The sequence below is a fragment of the Cnephaeus nilssonii genome (genome assembly GCF_951640355.1).
Source record: "Cnephaeus nilssonii genome assembly, chromosome: 9".
Classification (NCBI taxonomy): Eukaryota; Metazoa; Chordata; class Mammalia; order Chiroptera; family Vespertilionidae; genus Cnephaeus; species Cnephaeus nilssonii.
In genome coordinates this window covers 73,188,630-73,205,082 of record NC_137080.1, presented here as the reverse complement: position 1 = coordinate 73,205,082, position 16,453 = coordinate 73,188,630, and the positions used below count along the sequence as shown (strand labels likewise).

The window sequence follows — 16,453 nt, the reverse complement described above, 5'->3', positions numbered from 1 at the left end:
AAGATATATTCCAATGAGCAGGTACAAATTTCATTATTAAAAAACACAATAAATATTCTTGAAACCTTAATTTATGACAAATTCCCTTTTTCTCTTGACATTCTATCTTTGGCCTTCTTGCAGTTCCTCAAATCAAAATGTGTGGTTCCTATGCCTCTGATGACCTCCTCATTCCTTCTAACTATTTAATTACTGCTCAGCCTTCAGCTCTTAGACCAATCGTGACCTCCCCATCGAAGCTTTTTCCATGCCCCTTCCTTTTCCAGGCTGGGCCAAGCACATTATGCTTCTCCTTTGTGGCACTTGTTAGCCTAAAAATAAAAGGCCAAAGGCAGAGGCAACGGCATTCTTTTTAGATCCAAAAGAGTAGATTATTCGGGAAGCAATAATCCAGGCAGAACCCCAAATAGTATTTTAATTAGGAGTTGAAAGGAAAGGGTATTTATGGGAAAGGGAAGAGGAATAATTATATCAGTAGAAGGAAGGAGTTTCCATAGATGCAGATAAGCTACCATAGTGATGCTAATTCGAAGGGTGTTCTTAATTTTCACTCTGCTAGTCATAATATCTGCTCTCTTATCTTTTCAAACAGTTGTTTGAGATAATGCTGCTTTGGGTCCAGTCCAAAGGTTATTTTGACCAGTTTTAATATTCCAAAAGTTTGGGGAGTGAGATGTGCAAAGGCAATTCCTGTGGTACTCCAACTCCATTTAAGAGTGGCTCAATTTATATTACTTTTTTACACATTTAACAACTGTCATTTTTTTTTAATTTCTTTGCGTGTACCTTGAGTTAGCCAAACTGCAAGTTTAAGGGCACTATCCTCTAGACTGCCAAGTCTGCCTAAGACTTTTGATACCAACTGCAAACTCGGGGGTTTTCCAGAAACACCCTCAGATTCAATAGTTTGCTAGAGAAACTCACAACTCACTGACACCTGTTATATTAATGGTTTCATTTACTACAGTGAAAGACTACAAATTAGAACCAGCCAAAGTTAGAAAAGACACACAGGGCAGAGTCCGGGCACTTACCAGATGTGAAGCTTCTGTTGTCCTCAGGATGCATTACCCTCCTAGCATTGATGTGTTATAATTTGCATGAAGCACTGTCCATCTAGGAAGCTCACCTGAGCTTTGGTGTCCAAAGTTTTTATTGAGGGTTTATTACATAGGCATCACTGAGTGGTTGATTGATCACCTATGTGATTGAACTCAGTCTCTAAATCGTTCTGGTTTCTGGCCATGGCCAGCTTCTACCCTAAGACTATTGAGTATGGTCATTCCTACCCTGAGAAACCCCTTAGCATAAACTATAAATTGTGGTCTGAGGGGCTCACCATGAATAACAAAGACATTTCTATTGAGAAATTTTGAAGCATTTAGAGATTGCCTCCCAGGAACTGATAGGGAAGGATGGGAATGAGGGAGGGGGAGCTGCAGAATAGGCCTTCCTTTGAGCAGGCCAAATTCTTACTACACAGAATAGTTATGTAAATAATGTCCTCCACCTCTCTCAGTTGCAAAAAACTAGAATCACATCTGGTTGTGCTTTCAGTTTCATCCCTAGCACCTAACGTAGTGGTTGGAAAATGTTGAGTGTCTGCTTCATATAGTACAGTTGACTCTTGAACAATGCAGGCATTAGAGGTGCTGACCCCACTCATGCAATTGAAAATCCATGTATAACTTTGACTCTCCAAAAACTTAACTTCTTTCCCCCCCCCCTTTTTTTTTAATAAATTTATTGGGGTGACATTGGTTAATATGATCATATAGGTTTCAGGTGTGTGTTTCTATGTTACAAGATCTGTATATTGCACGCTGTACCCACCCCCCAAAGTCAAATCTTCTCCTGCCACCATATATTAGGACCCCTTCACTCCCCACCCCCTTCCCTCTGGCAACCACCACACTGCTGTTTGTGTTCACCAGTTTCAATTTTATATCCAACATATGAGTGAAATCAATGGTTCTTAGCTTTTTCTGACTGACTTATTTTACTTAGCTTAATATTCTCAAGGTCCATCCATGTTGTTGCAAAAACTTAACTTCTAAGAGCCTACTGTTGACTAGAAGCCTTACTGATAACATAAACAGTTGATTAACACATATTTTGTGTGTTATATTATATGCATTCATGAATACCTAATTTTCTCTTCATTTTATAGGCTATGGAGTTCATCTGTGAGTTTTTTTCAAATTGTCACAAATCTCTAAAAATTTTCATATATATATATTTTTTTGGTTGATGAGAGAGGGGTGGGGGGGAGAAATACTTATTCTTGTGTTTCATGACCAGAGATCGAACCCGCAACTTTGGCATATCTGGACGACGCTCTAACCAACTGAGCTGCCTGGCCAGGACTTCCAATATATTACTGGGGGGGGGGGGGAGGAATCACATATAAATGGAGCTGTGCAGTTCAAACTCATGTTCAAGGATCAACTCTAGTTTATAGCATGAAATTGGCAGAGTCTGAATTTGAATCTTGGTTCTTCTTCTCACTACTTGGGTTGACCCTGGATGGGTTATGTAACCTCTCACTGCCTACTTGTCCTCATCTGTAAATTAGGGATAATGATGATACCTGTCTCATAGAGTTGCAATGAAGATTAAATGAATGAACATGAGCAAACTTCCCAGAATAAGGCCTGGCACAGAGTAAAAGCTAGATCAAAAGCTAGTTTAATATTATTAAATGCTCAATAAGTAATTTCTGATTGAAAAGTGTCTGGCAAAGGAGAGGTGATTAGTAAGTATTAATTGAAATGATATAAAATAAGGTTTTCTTCTTTAGTAGATTTTCCTATTAATATAGTACCAGATGTATTAATTTGGACATGTCATCAATATGCCTGATTTTCAGCTCTCAAATCTTATATTATTCTAAAGATTATAGCTCAATAATATGTTTAAGAAATGTACAAAAAAATTTTTTCTCTATCTTTTGGTCCTTAACCATAAAGTGAGGAGTTGAATTAGATAGGGTTCAAGGTGGCTTCCAACTCCAACAAAATGTTATTTGTCCTTAGGAAACAAACTAAATATAACAACAGAGAAGACCATTTAACATGGAGACATGAAACGTTTGAATGTGTAAGTTTCTACTGAAAAAAGAACAAAGGACATTCAGTTAATTACCAGAATTTATCTTTGATATATGAAAACATAGATTTGAATTGTGGCAATGAATTTTTATTACTTTGATGGAATTTGACTCCATGGCAAACCACACACAGAGGTCATGGAAAATTTATTTTAATCTGTGAGAAATGGTTTATTTTATCTTGTCACTTAAGCTGGCTTAATGTGAGTATCTGGAAGGTGATTGGTAATAGAATCAGTAATGTCTCCAAATACATTAAATACTTTCAAATAATGCTATTAGCAATTAGAAAAAAGAATCAACGTGTAAAAACATTCATTTTAGTTACAATGTAATGCATAAACATTTAAATACTGTCACCAAATATTTATAAATTAATTTTTTATTACTGAGCAATTATTAAATTATTTAATAATAAAAAGTAAATATGTCCCAACCACTTTTCTTACCATGTTTGTTTTCCAAAGGTAGCAAATGTTAACAATTTGTTCTACATATGTATATATACACAATAAGAAATGTATATATGTCCTGTTACTAAAAAAATTTGTAAAGTGTTACTTTTTCTTGCCATTTTAGTGTTACCACAAGCAGTTACCCAGTTTGAAGAATTGGTTGGTATGGCGGAGGCCGTGCTTAAGGGTCGAGGAACCATGTTTACATCTGCATCCACCCTCTGGAGAGCAACAAACAACTCCTCACCAGATTCATTTGCCTCCATGTGCAGTAATTCTAATTCTAATTCTAATTCCAGTTCACCAGTTTCCTTGAGAGCTGAAGAAGAGCATCACACTGATGAGAAGCAGGTCAGTTGGAATACCCACCCTATCTTTCTCTGGGATACAGTTAAATACAAAAATTAAAATAAGAGCACCTCTAGAAATATATCCTAAGAATCCCAAAAAACCAATCAGAAAGAATATATGCACCCCCATGTTCACAGCAGTGCTGTTTACAATAGCTAAGATCTGGAAACAGCCCAAGTGCCCACCAATAAATGAGTGGATAAAAAAAGCTGTGGTCCGGGCTGGCTTTAGCTCAGCGGTTCCTTCGACTACAAAAAAGCTGTGGTACATCTACACAATGGAATACTATGCAGCTGTCTAAAAGAAAGATCTCTTACCCTTTGAGACAGCATGAAGGGATCTGGAGAGTATTATGATAAGCAAAATAAGCCATTCAGAGAAAGACAAGTATCACATGGTCTCATATGTGGAATCTAATGAATAAAATAAACTGATGAACAAAATAGATCCAGAGACATAAAAGCATGGATCAGACTGATGAATCTCAGAGGGAAAGGGGGAGGGGGCAGGAAGAGATTAACCAAAGAACTTATATGCATACTAGAAGCCCGATGCTGAAGATTCGTGCTAGAATGGGCTTTCCTTTCCCTGGCTGCCAGCACCGCCTTTCCACTCCAGCCCAGCCCCTTTCCGCTCAGGCCCCGGAGCCACCTCTTTCCGCTCCAGCCCTGCCTTCCCACACTGCCCAGAGGCCCTGAGAGACCGGGGGTGGTGTATGCAAATTAACTGCCATCTTTGTTGGATTAATTTGCATATCACTCCTGATTGGTTGGTGGTGTAGCAGAGGTACGGTCAATTTACATGTTTGTCTATTATTAGGTAAGATGTGCATAATCCATAGACACACAATAGTGCAGTGAAGGCCTTGTGGGGAGAGAGAACAGGGGTGAGGGGGTCAATGGGGGAAAAAGGGGACATCTGTAATACTTTCAACAATAAAGATAATTTTTTTAAAAAAAAAGAGCACAAAGTGACCATTGTTTTATCAGATACTTTCAAGTAACTTTAGATCACAACCATAACATTCCTATTTCAGAAAACAGTAAATCAAATATTTGTGAAACAAATATCCAGTTTATTTCTGAAACTAAAGACAAATTGTAGGCAGTGATGATGTTTTAGAACTAGATAATTCTTAATCCAATAACAGAGGGATAACTGTGCATTAAGGGCTATGAAATTATATCATTGGGAAGAGGTAAATTTCATCCTCTGCATGCTGTCTGGACACAGTTCTTTTGCTACTTCCTCAATTTCTCTTAATAAAAATACAGAAGCTAAAAAGACAGGAGTTTTGTTTGAATCGGGTATTATTGTTGGAAAATAGGCCTTCAAGAGCAATATTAAATACTAAAAATCTATCATTCAGAATATTTGAATCTTAGTGTATTAGTTTCCTTTTGCTGTATAACAGGTTACCACAGAATTAGTAACTTCTAAGAACACAAATTAATTATCTGAGAGTTCTGTAGGTCAGAAGGGTGGTAACATCAAGCTATTGGCAGGGGACTCCTTTCTGGAGGCTCTATGGAAGGATCTGTTTGCTGCTCCTTTGGGTTGTAGAATTCAGCTTCTGTGGTTGTAGAACTGAGTTCCAGTTTTCTTGCTGACCATAAACAGAAGGCCATTCCTGCTCCTAGAGGCAACCACCTTCCTCGTTTTGCAGCCACTTCCACCATCCTCAAAGCCTGCCACGGCAAGCAAAGTCCCTCTCACTCTTCGAATCTCTCCTCCATCGTGTCCTGTTTTCTGACCCTTTCTTCTGCCCCCCTCTTCTGCATTGAAGGGCTCCTGTAATTAGGTCAGGGCCCACCTGGATAACCCAGGCTAGTCTTCCCATCTCAAGATACTTAATTTTAATCACACCTACAAAGTTGTTTTCCCATTCACAGTTTCCAGGGCCATTATTCTGCCACCCACACTTAGTTAAGCATTGAGGAGGGGACTAATTCTTAAAGCACCAAATCCAGATTCCATAACAAGAATATGTATATACTCTGTATATACTCACAAATATTGGGAATTTTCTCCAAGACAGCATTTAACTCTAACCCCTGAAATGTAAACTATATACTAAAAGTAAAATGCATCTCCTTAAAGAACATTGATTTTGTTTTCTGGTATGCCTTAATTAGTAATATATTGCTCCAGATTTTACTTCCTTTTTCCTCTTCCAATTTCATTCTTTTTTTTTTTCAGTTCAAGATTGAAAAATGGCAGATTGCTCGTTGTAACAAGAGCAAACCTCAGAAATTTATTAATGATTTAATGCAAGTACTTTACACAAATGAATACATGGCCACACACAGCCTGACCGGTGCAAAATCCTCTACTTCAAGGGAGAAAGCTGTAAAGCCAGCTATGAACCAGAACGAAGTTCAAGAAATCATAGGTGATAAAATGATTGCATTATACTGTCATGATTTTAAAATTATTTTAGCTTTCTAGGTTAAGTTATTCTTTTATGATATTTTTCTTCAAATTTATTTTTCTGTGAAAGAAAAATCTGAGGACAGTCTAAACCCTGGTAAATATGGGACATTTTATAGAAAAACTTAACTTTAAAAGTAGATATTAAACTAAAACTAAAATTGAATATCACTGAAAAGTTTGTATTCAGAAAATTCATAAATTCATAGCTTTAGAAAAGTAAATTTTCAAAATCCTTTCAATAAAAATTTCATTAACAGTTTATATCTTATTTTCTCTTTATCTTAGTTCTAGCCTTATCTTTTATTCTAGGAAGACAGAGGCTAATTTGACTTTACTTATGGTTTTCAAGTGAATGATTCTCTTTAAATATAATAATCTAGATTGTCAAATAATTTTTTGAAAATATCTAACAAATGTAGGGAATCACTGAATCCCAGCTCTATATTTTAATAGTATGTAATTTCTTATTTGGAAAAGGGTCAGACTCGACTGTTCCAACTGATATTGGGATAGATACAATTAAATTCCTAGCATTTTGGAGCAAGGAGAGATTTCAGAGCAAGCAGTAAGGTTAAAGTTGAGTGGTACCATAGAAAGACAAATAACTTTCGTTATCTCTTGCTTTCTTTGCAAAGCCTACTTATCTATTCATCTGTTTAAAGATCTCATGGATGTTTGGGCTACTTTTGCAAAATGAAGACAAAATTGTAATGTGCTTCATGTTTTATCTCAGTTCATATCCTAAGATGCAAAGTCCTCCTAAAGTGTTTTTGTGTGTTGCTGTTGTTTTTTACAGGAGTCACAAAACAGTTATTTCCCAACACTGATGATGTCTCAATCAGAAGAATGATAGGGCAAAAGCTGAACAACTGTACCAAGAAGCCAAATTTGAGCAAAAATATGAACTCTCAGGATATTAAGTAGGTCCTTGTGGTAAGTATTTTCAACCTTCACCATCCTTCTCATGTGGCAAGAAGATGTAATACTTTTATCCCTGAAAAAGCATTTTCTGAACACTCTACTCAAGAATACCAGTGGCCTGTGAAATGTTGGTATTCCTGGGGGTGAAGGTGGCGACAGGGAAGGGAATTTAAATTTGGGAAATGATGACTTCAGTTACACAGATTTTCCCTTTCTAAAAACTCCCAGATGCCCTGACCGGTTTGGCTCAGTGGATAGAGCGTCGGCCTGCGGACTGGAGGGTCCCAGGTTCGATTCCGGTCAGGGGCATGTACCTTGGTTGCGGGCGCGTTCCCAGTGAGGGGTGTGCAGGAGGCAGCTGATTGGTGTTTCTCTCTCATCGATGTTTCTAGCTCTCTATTCCTATCCCTTCATCTCTGTGAAAAATCAAAATAATATATTAAAATAAATAAAATAAAATAAAATAAAAACTCCCAGATATTTTGATACCTTTTAAGATGCCCAAGTGCGCCCAGAAATCTCCAAGAAGAGCATACAGTGTGTAGTGTTTTCCAAATGTGTTTTACTGAGGAACTTTTTTTTCCTTCAGAGAACACATGTTAAGTTGTGGGTAGGAGTAGGAAGGAGCCCAAGGAGGAACACATGACAATTTAGGAAGTGTTTCTCTAGAACACATGTGATACATATCTTTGGGGGAAATCTGTGGTATGTCAATGGGACTGAATTCACAGCTCTAACCCAGTGATTGGACCTGTGTACAAACTCCTGGCTGGAAGTATTCAGGGGTTTCCTTCACCACCACCCATTCTGCTTCTCATTGTCTTTAAATCAGTTGTGATAGTTAGCTTGTTGGGTGAGGGTTTGTACCAAGATGTTTGTCTTATACTAAGGAAAAGAATTATTTGTTTACAGTGAGTTTTATGGAGATGCACTTTAGAGTCAGGCCCAGCCCTAGGCTAACCTGAAATGGAATTTTGTATTTGCTTTCACAACCCCAAGTCCTGGCTGTTTCACTGGTGCGCACTTCCTCTCCATTTTTTTGATGGAAAATATGCATTATTATGTTATTTGTGTTTTTTTAAATATATTTAAATTGATTTCAGAGAGGAAGGGAGAGGGAGAGAGAGATAGAAACATCAATGATGAGAAAGAAACATTGATCTGCTGCCTCCTGCACGCCTCCGACTGGGGATGGAGCCCAAACCTGGGCATGTGCCCTTGACCGGAATCGAACCTGGGACCCTTCATTCTTCAGGCCAATGCTCTCTCCACTGAGCCAAACCAGCTAGGGCAATGTTATTAATGTTTTAATTGATAAATAGAGCCATAGGGTAAACACAGGAGGGCAGGCTTTTTGTCCATTTAACTTCTGCTTTGCCTGTTCTCCGTCTAACTCTATCACTTCTGACACTATTTTATTTGTCTTTTTCTTCTGTGTTTTAAATGGGATGTGGAACTGTGTGGATTGCAGTAATTCAACCGACCCACTCTCCAGCCATTGATGACTACCACCCCATCCTCCTTGAGGGTCCTTTACTATTTTGCTATCCAAGTAAGGCTACTGATGAGGGCCAACAATAGTCTCTCTTCCTTAAAGACAAACAAACAAAACTACTTATAACAACTGCAGAAGGATTCTTTCCCTTGGCTCATATATACTGGAAGACTGACTTGAAGATTTATAAAACATAAAGACATTTTATCCCTAGTGATTAAAAATTTAAATAGGCTATGAATTTCGTATTTTCTCAGTTAGTAGATAGTATTTAAATGAGCCCTCAGAACTTCTCATTTAGACATGGGCTACCTTATTAATGTATATAATGGCCAAGTTCCCTTTCTAAATACCATGCAACCACACACACGAGTCATAGAGCTATCTTTTGTAGCACATTATCGCATTTCAGGGCTCTCCAAAGCATTTTAATATTCTAACTTCTGCCTTTTTAATATCTCAGACTGCCAAGGGTAAGTACAAAACTCATCTCTGACAAGATCAGTCAGCAGAGTGTTGAAGAAATTTAGTCAAAAGGTTTTTTATATCAGTTTTGCTTGTGCTTGCCAGGAGTAGTGTTATCAGATCACCTGGGTATGGCCTCAATTAACATTTTAAAAAGGAACAAATCTCTTGCTATGAACTCAATATATTCTTGTGCCTTCTGAGCCTTCGCCTTGCTTGGTTGTCAAGTTGCTTGGAATGGAAATGGATATATTTTGAAGCAGAAATAGAGATTAACAAGGTGTCAGAAGTAATTATGTTCTGAATGGGAAAAGTTTTTTTTAATGGGCAGGTATCTTTCATTTGAAGTATAGTCAAATCAAAATTATTTCAAAAAGGACTGAGAAACTGTGTGGGGGATGGGCAGTATCTTTAGCCATACCTGATGCATTAGTCAGGTATAGCACCATCTAGTGGTCATTTAACTAACAGGAACCCCAAAGCTGACTACACTTAATTAGGTAAACCACATGTCCCCTGCTCAGCCCCTGTCCCTCAAAAGTATTCTTTGGAAAAATAATTTCCTTGCATTACTACTAACAGGGAGTATTCTTCAAAGTCCTATAGACTTATATGAACTCCTATTCGTTCAAGAAGCCTAGCAAACCCCCACCGATGTGCCCTGTGGCTGACTGTGCCCTCCACCCAGTACTGAGCTCAAGGTTGCCATTGGTGGCTTGGATTTGAAAGGACAGCCATTTCCCAGCTAAGACTTAGTTCTTTGAGGATTAATACTAAATTATATCCGTCCCCCTTTATCATCTATTCTCTCACATTCCTGTGACAGCTGTTAGGCCAAAGTGAGAGGCAACAAGCATTTTTTGAGATCCAAAAGAATAGCTCTTAGGAAAGCACTGATTTGGGCAGAAAGCCAAATAGTGTTCCACTTAGGAGGGAAGGCAAGGGGTGTTTATGAGAAAGGGAAGGGGGAACGATTACATTAATAGAAGGAAGGATTTCTATTGTGCAAAGAAGCTAACACAGTGATGCTAATTCTAAAAAATGTTTTCAATTTTCAGTCTGGTTGTCATAATACCTGCTTTCTTATTATCTTTGCAAACAATTGTCTGGGATACAATGACGCTTTGGGTTATTTTGCCCAGTTTTAACATTCCAAGGGGCTGAGAAATAGGACATGAAGTTCCTCTGGGATGGCAGTTCCTACTCCATTTAAGAGTGGCTCCATTTATATTATTTTTCACTGCCCTCGAGTTTCCTGAAGCTCACACTGTGCCAAGAGCTTGATGTTGCCAATCTTTCTGGCCTTTCTCCATGTGTCCCCTCTCTCTTGTAGGAGCTGAAGAAAATGTTATTTATAAGAATAAAAGAATATTAGCATACCACCAGCTCTATAACATTCCTCTAAGTAGTCAAACAGCCTTCTCCAGAAACTTCCAAAGCTGCCTAAGTATATATAACTGTACCATAATATTACATATCATCTATACTAATAAAAGGGTAATATGCTAATTAGGGCAGATGTTTTCTGGACGTCCATCCAGACGAAGCCACAGCAGCTGCGAGGCCTGGGGCTCAGGCAGCTGTGAGCCCTGGCGACTGCGAGGCCTGGGGCTCAGGCCTCGAAGCTGCTGCAGCCAGCAGTGGCAGCAGCAACAGGGTGATGGGGGCGGCGCCTTCCCCTGATCAGCCCGGTCGCCTCCCACAGAGGGAGGCTAGACTGCGGCTAGGGAGCGGGCCTAAGCCATCAGTAGGACATCCCCTGAGGGCTCCTGGACTGTGAGAGGGGACAGGCCGGGCTGAGGGACTCCCCACCCCATCCCCCGCAGTGCACAAATTTTTGTGCACCGGGCCTCTAGTATATTATAAGTTAAAGATGACCTAACACAGCAGTGCTGAAATGGGATTGAAGGGATTTTGTCCCCTGTCCCTCAACTTGGGGATATTTGAAAATGTCTGGAGATATTTTTGGTTGACTCACTGGGTGATACTACTGACATCTAGTGGACAGAAGCCAGGGATGCTGCTAAACAACCTACAATGGACATCAAAGAATTACCCAGCCCAAAATACCAACTGTGCCAAGGTTGAAAAATCCTGGTCTAAAATATTTTCCTTATTTTAGAGATAATGAAACTAAAGCCTAAAAAGGTTAAGTGAATTGACAAGGTCATACAATTAGTAGCTATTAGAGAGCCAACACTAGCATAAAATTTCTTGTATTTCTTTTTTTTGGGGGGTGGGGGTAGGGGTGGGGAGAGACTTTTAAAAACATACACAACACTTTACTAAAATCCAGGGGGCAAATAAATCATAGAAACCACATACAACATAAAAATGGCCATGTTTGCAAAGCTGCAACCTTGATAAACGACTGGCCATAGACACAGCATGGAGCTTATCAGTCCCAAAGGCTCTCATCTGCGCTGGAGGGACCGGTTCAGTGGAGGTTCAATTGGGTCAGACCTGGTTTCCTGACCCCTAAGAGCTGGCCGGATAACCGGTGTGGCTCAGTCCCAGGCAAGCACAAAGTGGCCCTTCTCAAACCATGAAGGGTTCTGTGTTTTATTTAGTACTGAAGAAGGTTGCTTTGTCCTCCTGACCCTGACCTATCCCTGAAGTATCCTGGGTTCTGGAATTTGTAAGATTCTTCTCGTTCTTCTGGCTGCTGACGGCCAAAGTCAGACTGTGGTAGCAGCGCAATGGCTCCTCCTGGTGTGTGGATAGAAGCAGCAGCTCTCTCACTGGGAGAGGACTGGCTGAGCAGCCCACCACAAGGCCCTCATGAGCGGCCAAAGGGCCTCTGGAGTGGGCACTGGGCCATGGGTAGAGGGCCTGGCAGGTGAAGGTGCCACCCTGCAGCAGATGCAATGTGGGTCGAGGCTTGGCCATGAGGAGCAAGTCAGAGAAGAGGAAGAACATTCGGGAGCGGCTCTCCCTGGGGAGGCACCACCCACAGTCAGTCCTGGCTTAGGAACCAGCAAGGTGAGGTAAGGCCCTTTGCCTGGCGTCCGCTGAGCAGAGCCTGGACACGCCGGAGGAGAGCTTGTCATTCCTCTGTTCTGCCCAATGGTGTGCACTCGCTGGGTGGTCTCGCTTTTTGGCCCAGCAGCATGTGTGTGATGTTGGTGCTCAGGGCTGTTGGTACTTGGTTTTCTGCCAAAGCAACAGCAAGATTCTCATACTGCTGGAGCCTCCGAGAGCCAGAAGGAGCAGGTCCCGGAGCTGAAGGCTTCCAAACCCAGGGCGGCCTTCCTGAAGCCACACGGACTTCAGAAATGCTTGCTTTTCCTTAGTTGCTCCTGCAAGGTGGTCCAAGACCCCTCTGCATTGGCAGCATACTGGGTGTAGAGCACCACGTGGGGGCAGAAACCCTCCAGCCCCTGTCCCCGTGGCCCTCTTCCAGGCAGGGAAGCAGCTCTTGGTTGGCACATAAATGAGCTCCCGAGGCCCAAACGGGGCCTGGCGTTCCAGTGGCCACAGATGCCCTTGGCTCTCAGAATCCCTGTGAAGTAGGTGGCCACAAGCCCCAGCTGTTCCTGGTACAGCTGCCAGGTCTCTAGCAGCTCCCAGGCAGTGCAGGAGCAGATGTGCTTCCAGTGGACACGCTGCTTTTGCACCAGCCACTGCACTCTTGCAGCAGACTCTCCATACTTTGCTAAAGGTAGTTCTTTGCATTTCTTAGGCATTCGTCATGCAATTCTTCGAACTGACCAGATTCAGAGCATCCCCAGAGAAACAGAACCCAATAGGTTGTTGATAAAGATACATTTATTTTAAGGAATTGGCATGCACAGTTATGGGAACTGGGAAGTCTGGAATCTGCAGGGCAGTCTGGAAACCCAGATTAGAGTTGATGTTGTGGTATTGAGTCCAAAGGTAGTCTGGAGACAGAATTGCTCCTTCCTTAGAGGACCTTAGGTTTTTTTTCTTAAAGCCTTCAACTAATTTGGTGAGACCCATGCACATTATGAAGGGTATTCTGCTTTACTGAAAATTTACTGATTTAAATGTTAATCTCATCTTTAAAAAATACCTTCACAGTAAAATCTAGACTGGTATTTGACCAAACAACTGTGCCACAGCCTAGCCAAGAAATTAAATTAAGTGTGTTTGGGCCAGAAAGTCTGGGATTGAAGCCTGCTCCACCTCTTAATAAATGTACAGCCCTTGGAAAGCCACTAGATGTCTCTGAACTTACCTACCTCAAGGATGGATCCAGAATTTGTGGAATCTTAGAGACTCTGGACACAAAAATTATGAATGCACAATCAGTTATAACTGCATATATTAATTTCAAATAAATAAATCATGAAAACTACATAGTGGTTACAAATTAAATATCTCATCTGGCTGGTGTAGCTCAGTTGGTTGAGCATCGTCCCACGCACCAAGAGATCGGTGGTTCGATTCCCAGTCAGGGCACATGCCCAGGTTGTGGGCTCAATCCCCAGTGGAGGCAGCCAATCAATGTTTCAAGTTTCTTTGATATCTGAGCTATAAAATTTCAGGGCACTTCTAGTTTTCTATGGAGTGCTCTTGAATATTCTTTGAATTGATCACATTCAGAGCATTCCAAGAAGACAATGCAAACAGGAATGATCAGCCATAACGGGTATCTTCCCAAAAGATACATGGGAAGAAAAAGATACATAACTATACATGGAAGAAACTGCAAAGCAAAAATATATTCTCCAGTCAATCCTTAACAAAATCTCAGAAATGCCCACTGACACTCCATGGTTTCATTTACAGGACAAAATATGAATGAGGGACAGTTGGAATGAAGGGAGACCGTGGTCTTAACTAATTATGGTTGAAATATCTAATTTTGGCAAATTTATCAAAAACATATAAACGTGAGGCTATAACTAGGGCCCCTTTTTGGGAAGATACCCGTGCAAGTAAGCATTATTAGCTTCATAGTAATTCTACCTCTGACCTAGCTCATTTGGTTTTCTTGAGTTTTGAAAGAGATAAAGCAGATTTGGGAAACTGCCTGATATTTAAATAATCAATAAATGTTACTAAACAGTTGTTTTTTTTACAACTAAGTGATATTTTAGCAATTATAAAATAATAAATGTTAGTGAAGAATGACAAACAGAATTGTTGATACTTTTTTTAAAGATGTTTGATGGATATGTGGGGATGGTTCATTTTATTTTGTGTGTTTGGAATTTTACCTAATAAAAAGTTTCTTAAAAGCCATTTGAAATTAAAATATATGTTAAATATTTCAACTGTTATCTATGCTGGAATTCCTCTGATTAGATCATAAAAGAATTTCTAAGTCACCTCAATAGTAATAGTTCTAATTAAAAATTTTTACTTTAGCCCAGCCAACATGGCTCAGTGTTTGAGCATCGACCTATGAATCAGGAGGTTATGGTTCAGTTCCCCCTATCAGGGCACATGCCCGGGTTTCGGACTCAATCCCCGGTAGGGGGCAAGCAGGAGGCAGCCGATCAGTGATTCTCTCTCATCATTGATGTTTCTGTCTCTCTCTCCCTCTCCCTTCTTCTCTGAAATCATTAAAAATATATTTTAAAAAATAACTTAATGGAGATATCTGCAATACTATCAACAATAAGATTATTTATATTCAACAATAAAGATTTAAAAATATATATTTATCAAAAATTTAAGTCAAAATTTGTAATAGACACAAAAATTTAAAAAAACTCATACCACTGTTAAAATACTGTCAGAATTCTAAAATAGATTTGCTCTGTTTTTTGAAATGTGCCCTTTATAGGTACTATAGGTATCTGAAATAAAGCACCTCCAGTTTTAAATATAACGCTGGATTTTGTTGGACAATCTGCAACCTCCCTGGTGAGCAAAGAGTGACAGCCAATCAGGGACAGGATGTGAGACATCTGTAACATCGATGGACTCTCTGATGGAGCAACGAGCTTGCTGAAGAAGCTGCATGTAGATTCCACCCTAAATATCCACGATGCATCAAACTAGAGAATTTCTAGCAGTTAAATAAGCATGCATTATGGTTTCTTGCATTTTTCTGTCCGAAAATGCTTCTCTGTACAGCTAACTTAACAGGATAGTCAGAGCTCTTATCATAACAAAAAACGTCAACCCTTAAAATTTGTCATTGCCCTCATCAATCGCTGTACATTATTATTACCAGTCACTCTCCATGTTAGTTTTCGGGATCTTTAGCATGAGCACATGTGTGGAAAAGTACAGGGAAATAATCCGTGTTCACAAATAGGAGAGCAGCAAAGTCAGCCTAAAATCTGATAAGCCTATCGAACCGAGTCATGGTGTTTGAGCAATAAAATTACAAGATAATTCTGTTACTTAAAATATATAGAATAGAAATTTTTAAAAACGAGAGCAGCAAGATCTTTTATTTTAATATGAAACTGTTTCGTTGTACTCCTAAAAAGGAAATAAACCCAAAAATTTGTAATTGTTAAACAATGCATCAACTTTCAGAAAAATCTTTTATGTTTGTTTACATGCCTCTAACTTTTTATTGCCCGGAACTATAAATACAGATATGCAATAAAAAACACCAATGTCATCTAAAACAGCCTATGTAACATACAATATCCTATGTATTTGGCTATAGTAGTACATTGCTTAGTTTTAACTGGTTTGTTTTCATAACATCAGGAGGAAAAGTAAACAAAATCATACAGGTTGATAACCACACAAAAAGAAAAATACCATTTTGTAAATGATTGAAAGATAAAACATTCTTCCTCAAGAGGCTTCTCCTGTGATGTCAGGTTGTCAGGTGACAGCTCCGCATCGCTACGCCGTGCTTCTTCAGTGCACAAGTTATGCATAAACTTGTGAAGAACGGTGCATATAATAGACAGTTCAGTACTGAAGACCCAGGGACCATTCCATAAACGCTGCTCGATAACGATGTAGTTGTACAAAATGAATATTCCTAAGGAAATAACTTATGTTAACGTTTGCTACTTTTACTTAAAAATAAATAAATCCCATTTAAAACATAAAAAGTATTTGCTTGTTTCTTATTAATGTATAAAATCCAGGCGGGAGGGGAATCCCTTTCTAGGCTGATGGCTTCTTTACGCACACATTGAGGCACTACCATGACAGCTGGGCTGTGTGGCTCCAGCGGGTTTGTCCTCTAAAGAGCCCCGATGCCTGGCCCATGTGGCTCAGTGGTTAAGTGTTAACCTATGAATCAGGAGGTCACAGTTTGATTCCTGGTCAGGGCACATG

The 16,453-nt window shown here is 39.7% G+C and overlaps 1 protein-coding gene and 1 pseudogene across 3 annotated transcripts in view; one reads left to right on the top strand and one right to left on the bottom strand.

Annotated features, from left to right (window-relative positions):
- BEND6 (BEN domain containing 6) overlaps nt 1-15,008 on the top strand; it is a 31,811-nt gene extending 16,803 nt beyond the window's left edge. Inside the window, exons 3-6 of one of the 2 annotated variants that reach the window (XM_079780654.1) lie at nt 3,689-3,915; nt 6,115-6,307; nt 7,145-7,281; nt 14,985-15,008. In XM_079780654.1, coding sequence (XP_079636780.1) covers nt 3,689-3,915; nt 6,115-6,307; nt 7,145-7,272 — 548 coding nt within the window. In that variant the 3' untranslated portion in view covers nt 7,273-7,281; nt 14,985-15,008. Of the gene's footprint in view, nt 1-3,035; nt 3,100-3,688; nt 3,916-6,114; nt 6,308-7,144; nt 7,282-14,984 lie in introns of those variants that run through there. The other variant, XM_079780655.1, reaches the window with a different exon arrangement.
- LOC307105720 (rho guanine nucleotide exchange factor 39-like) lies at nt 11,792-12,915 on the bottom strand (annotated as a pseudogene). The gene has a single exon. The product of its transcript is annotated as a rho guanine nucleotide exchange factor 39-like (transcript).
- Nucleotides 15,009-16,453: the final 1,445 nt, after the last annotated feature.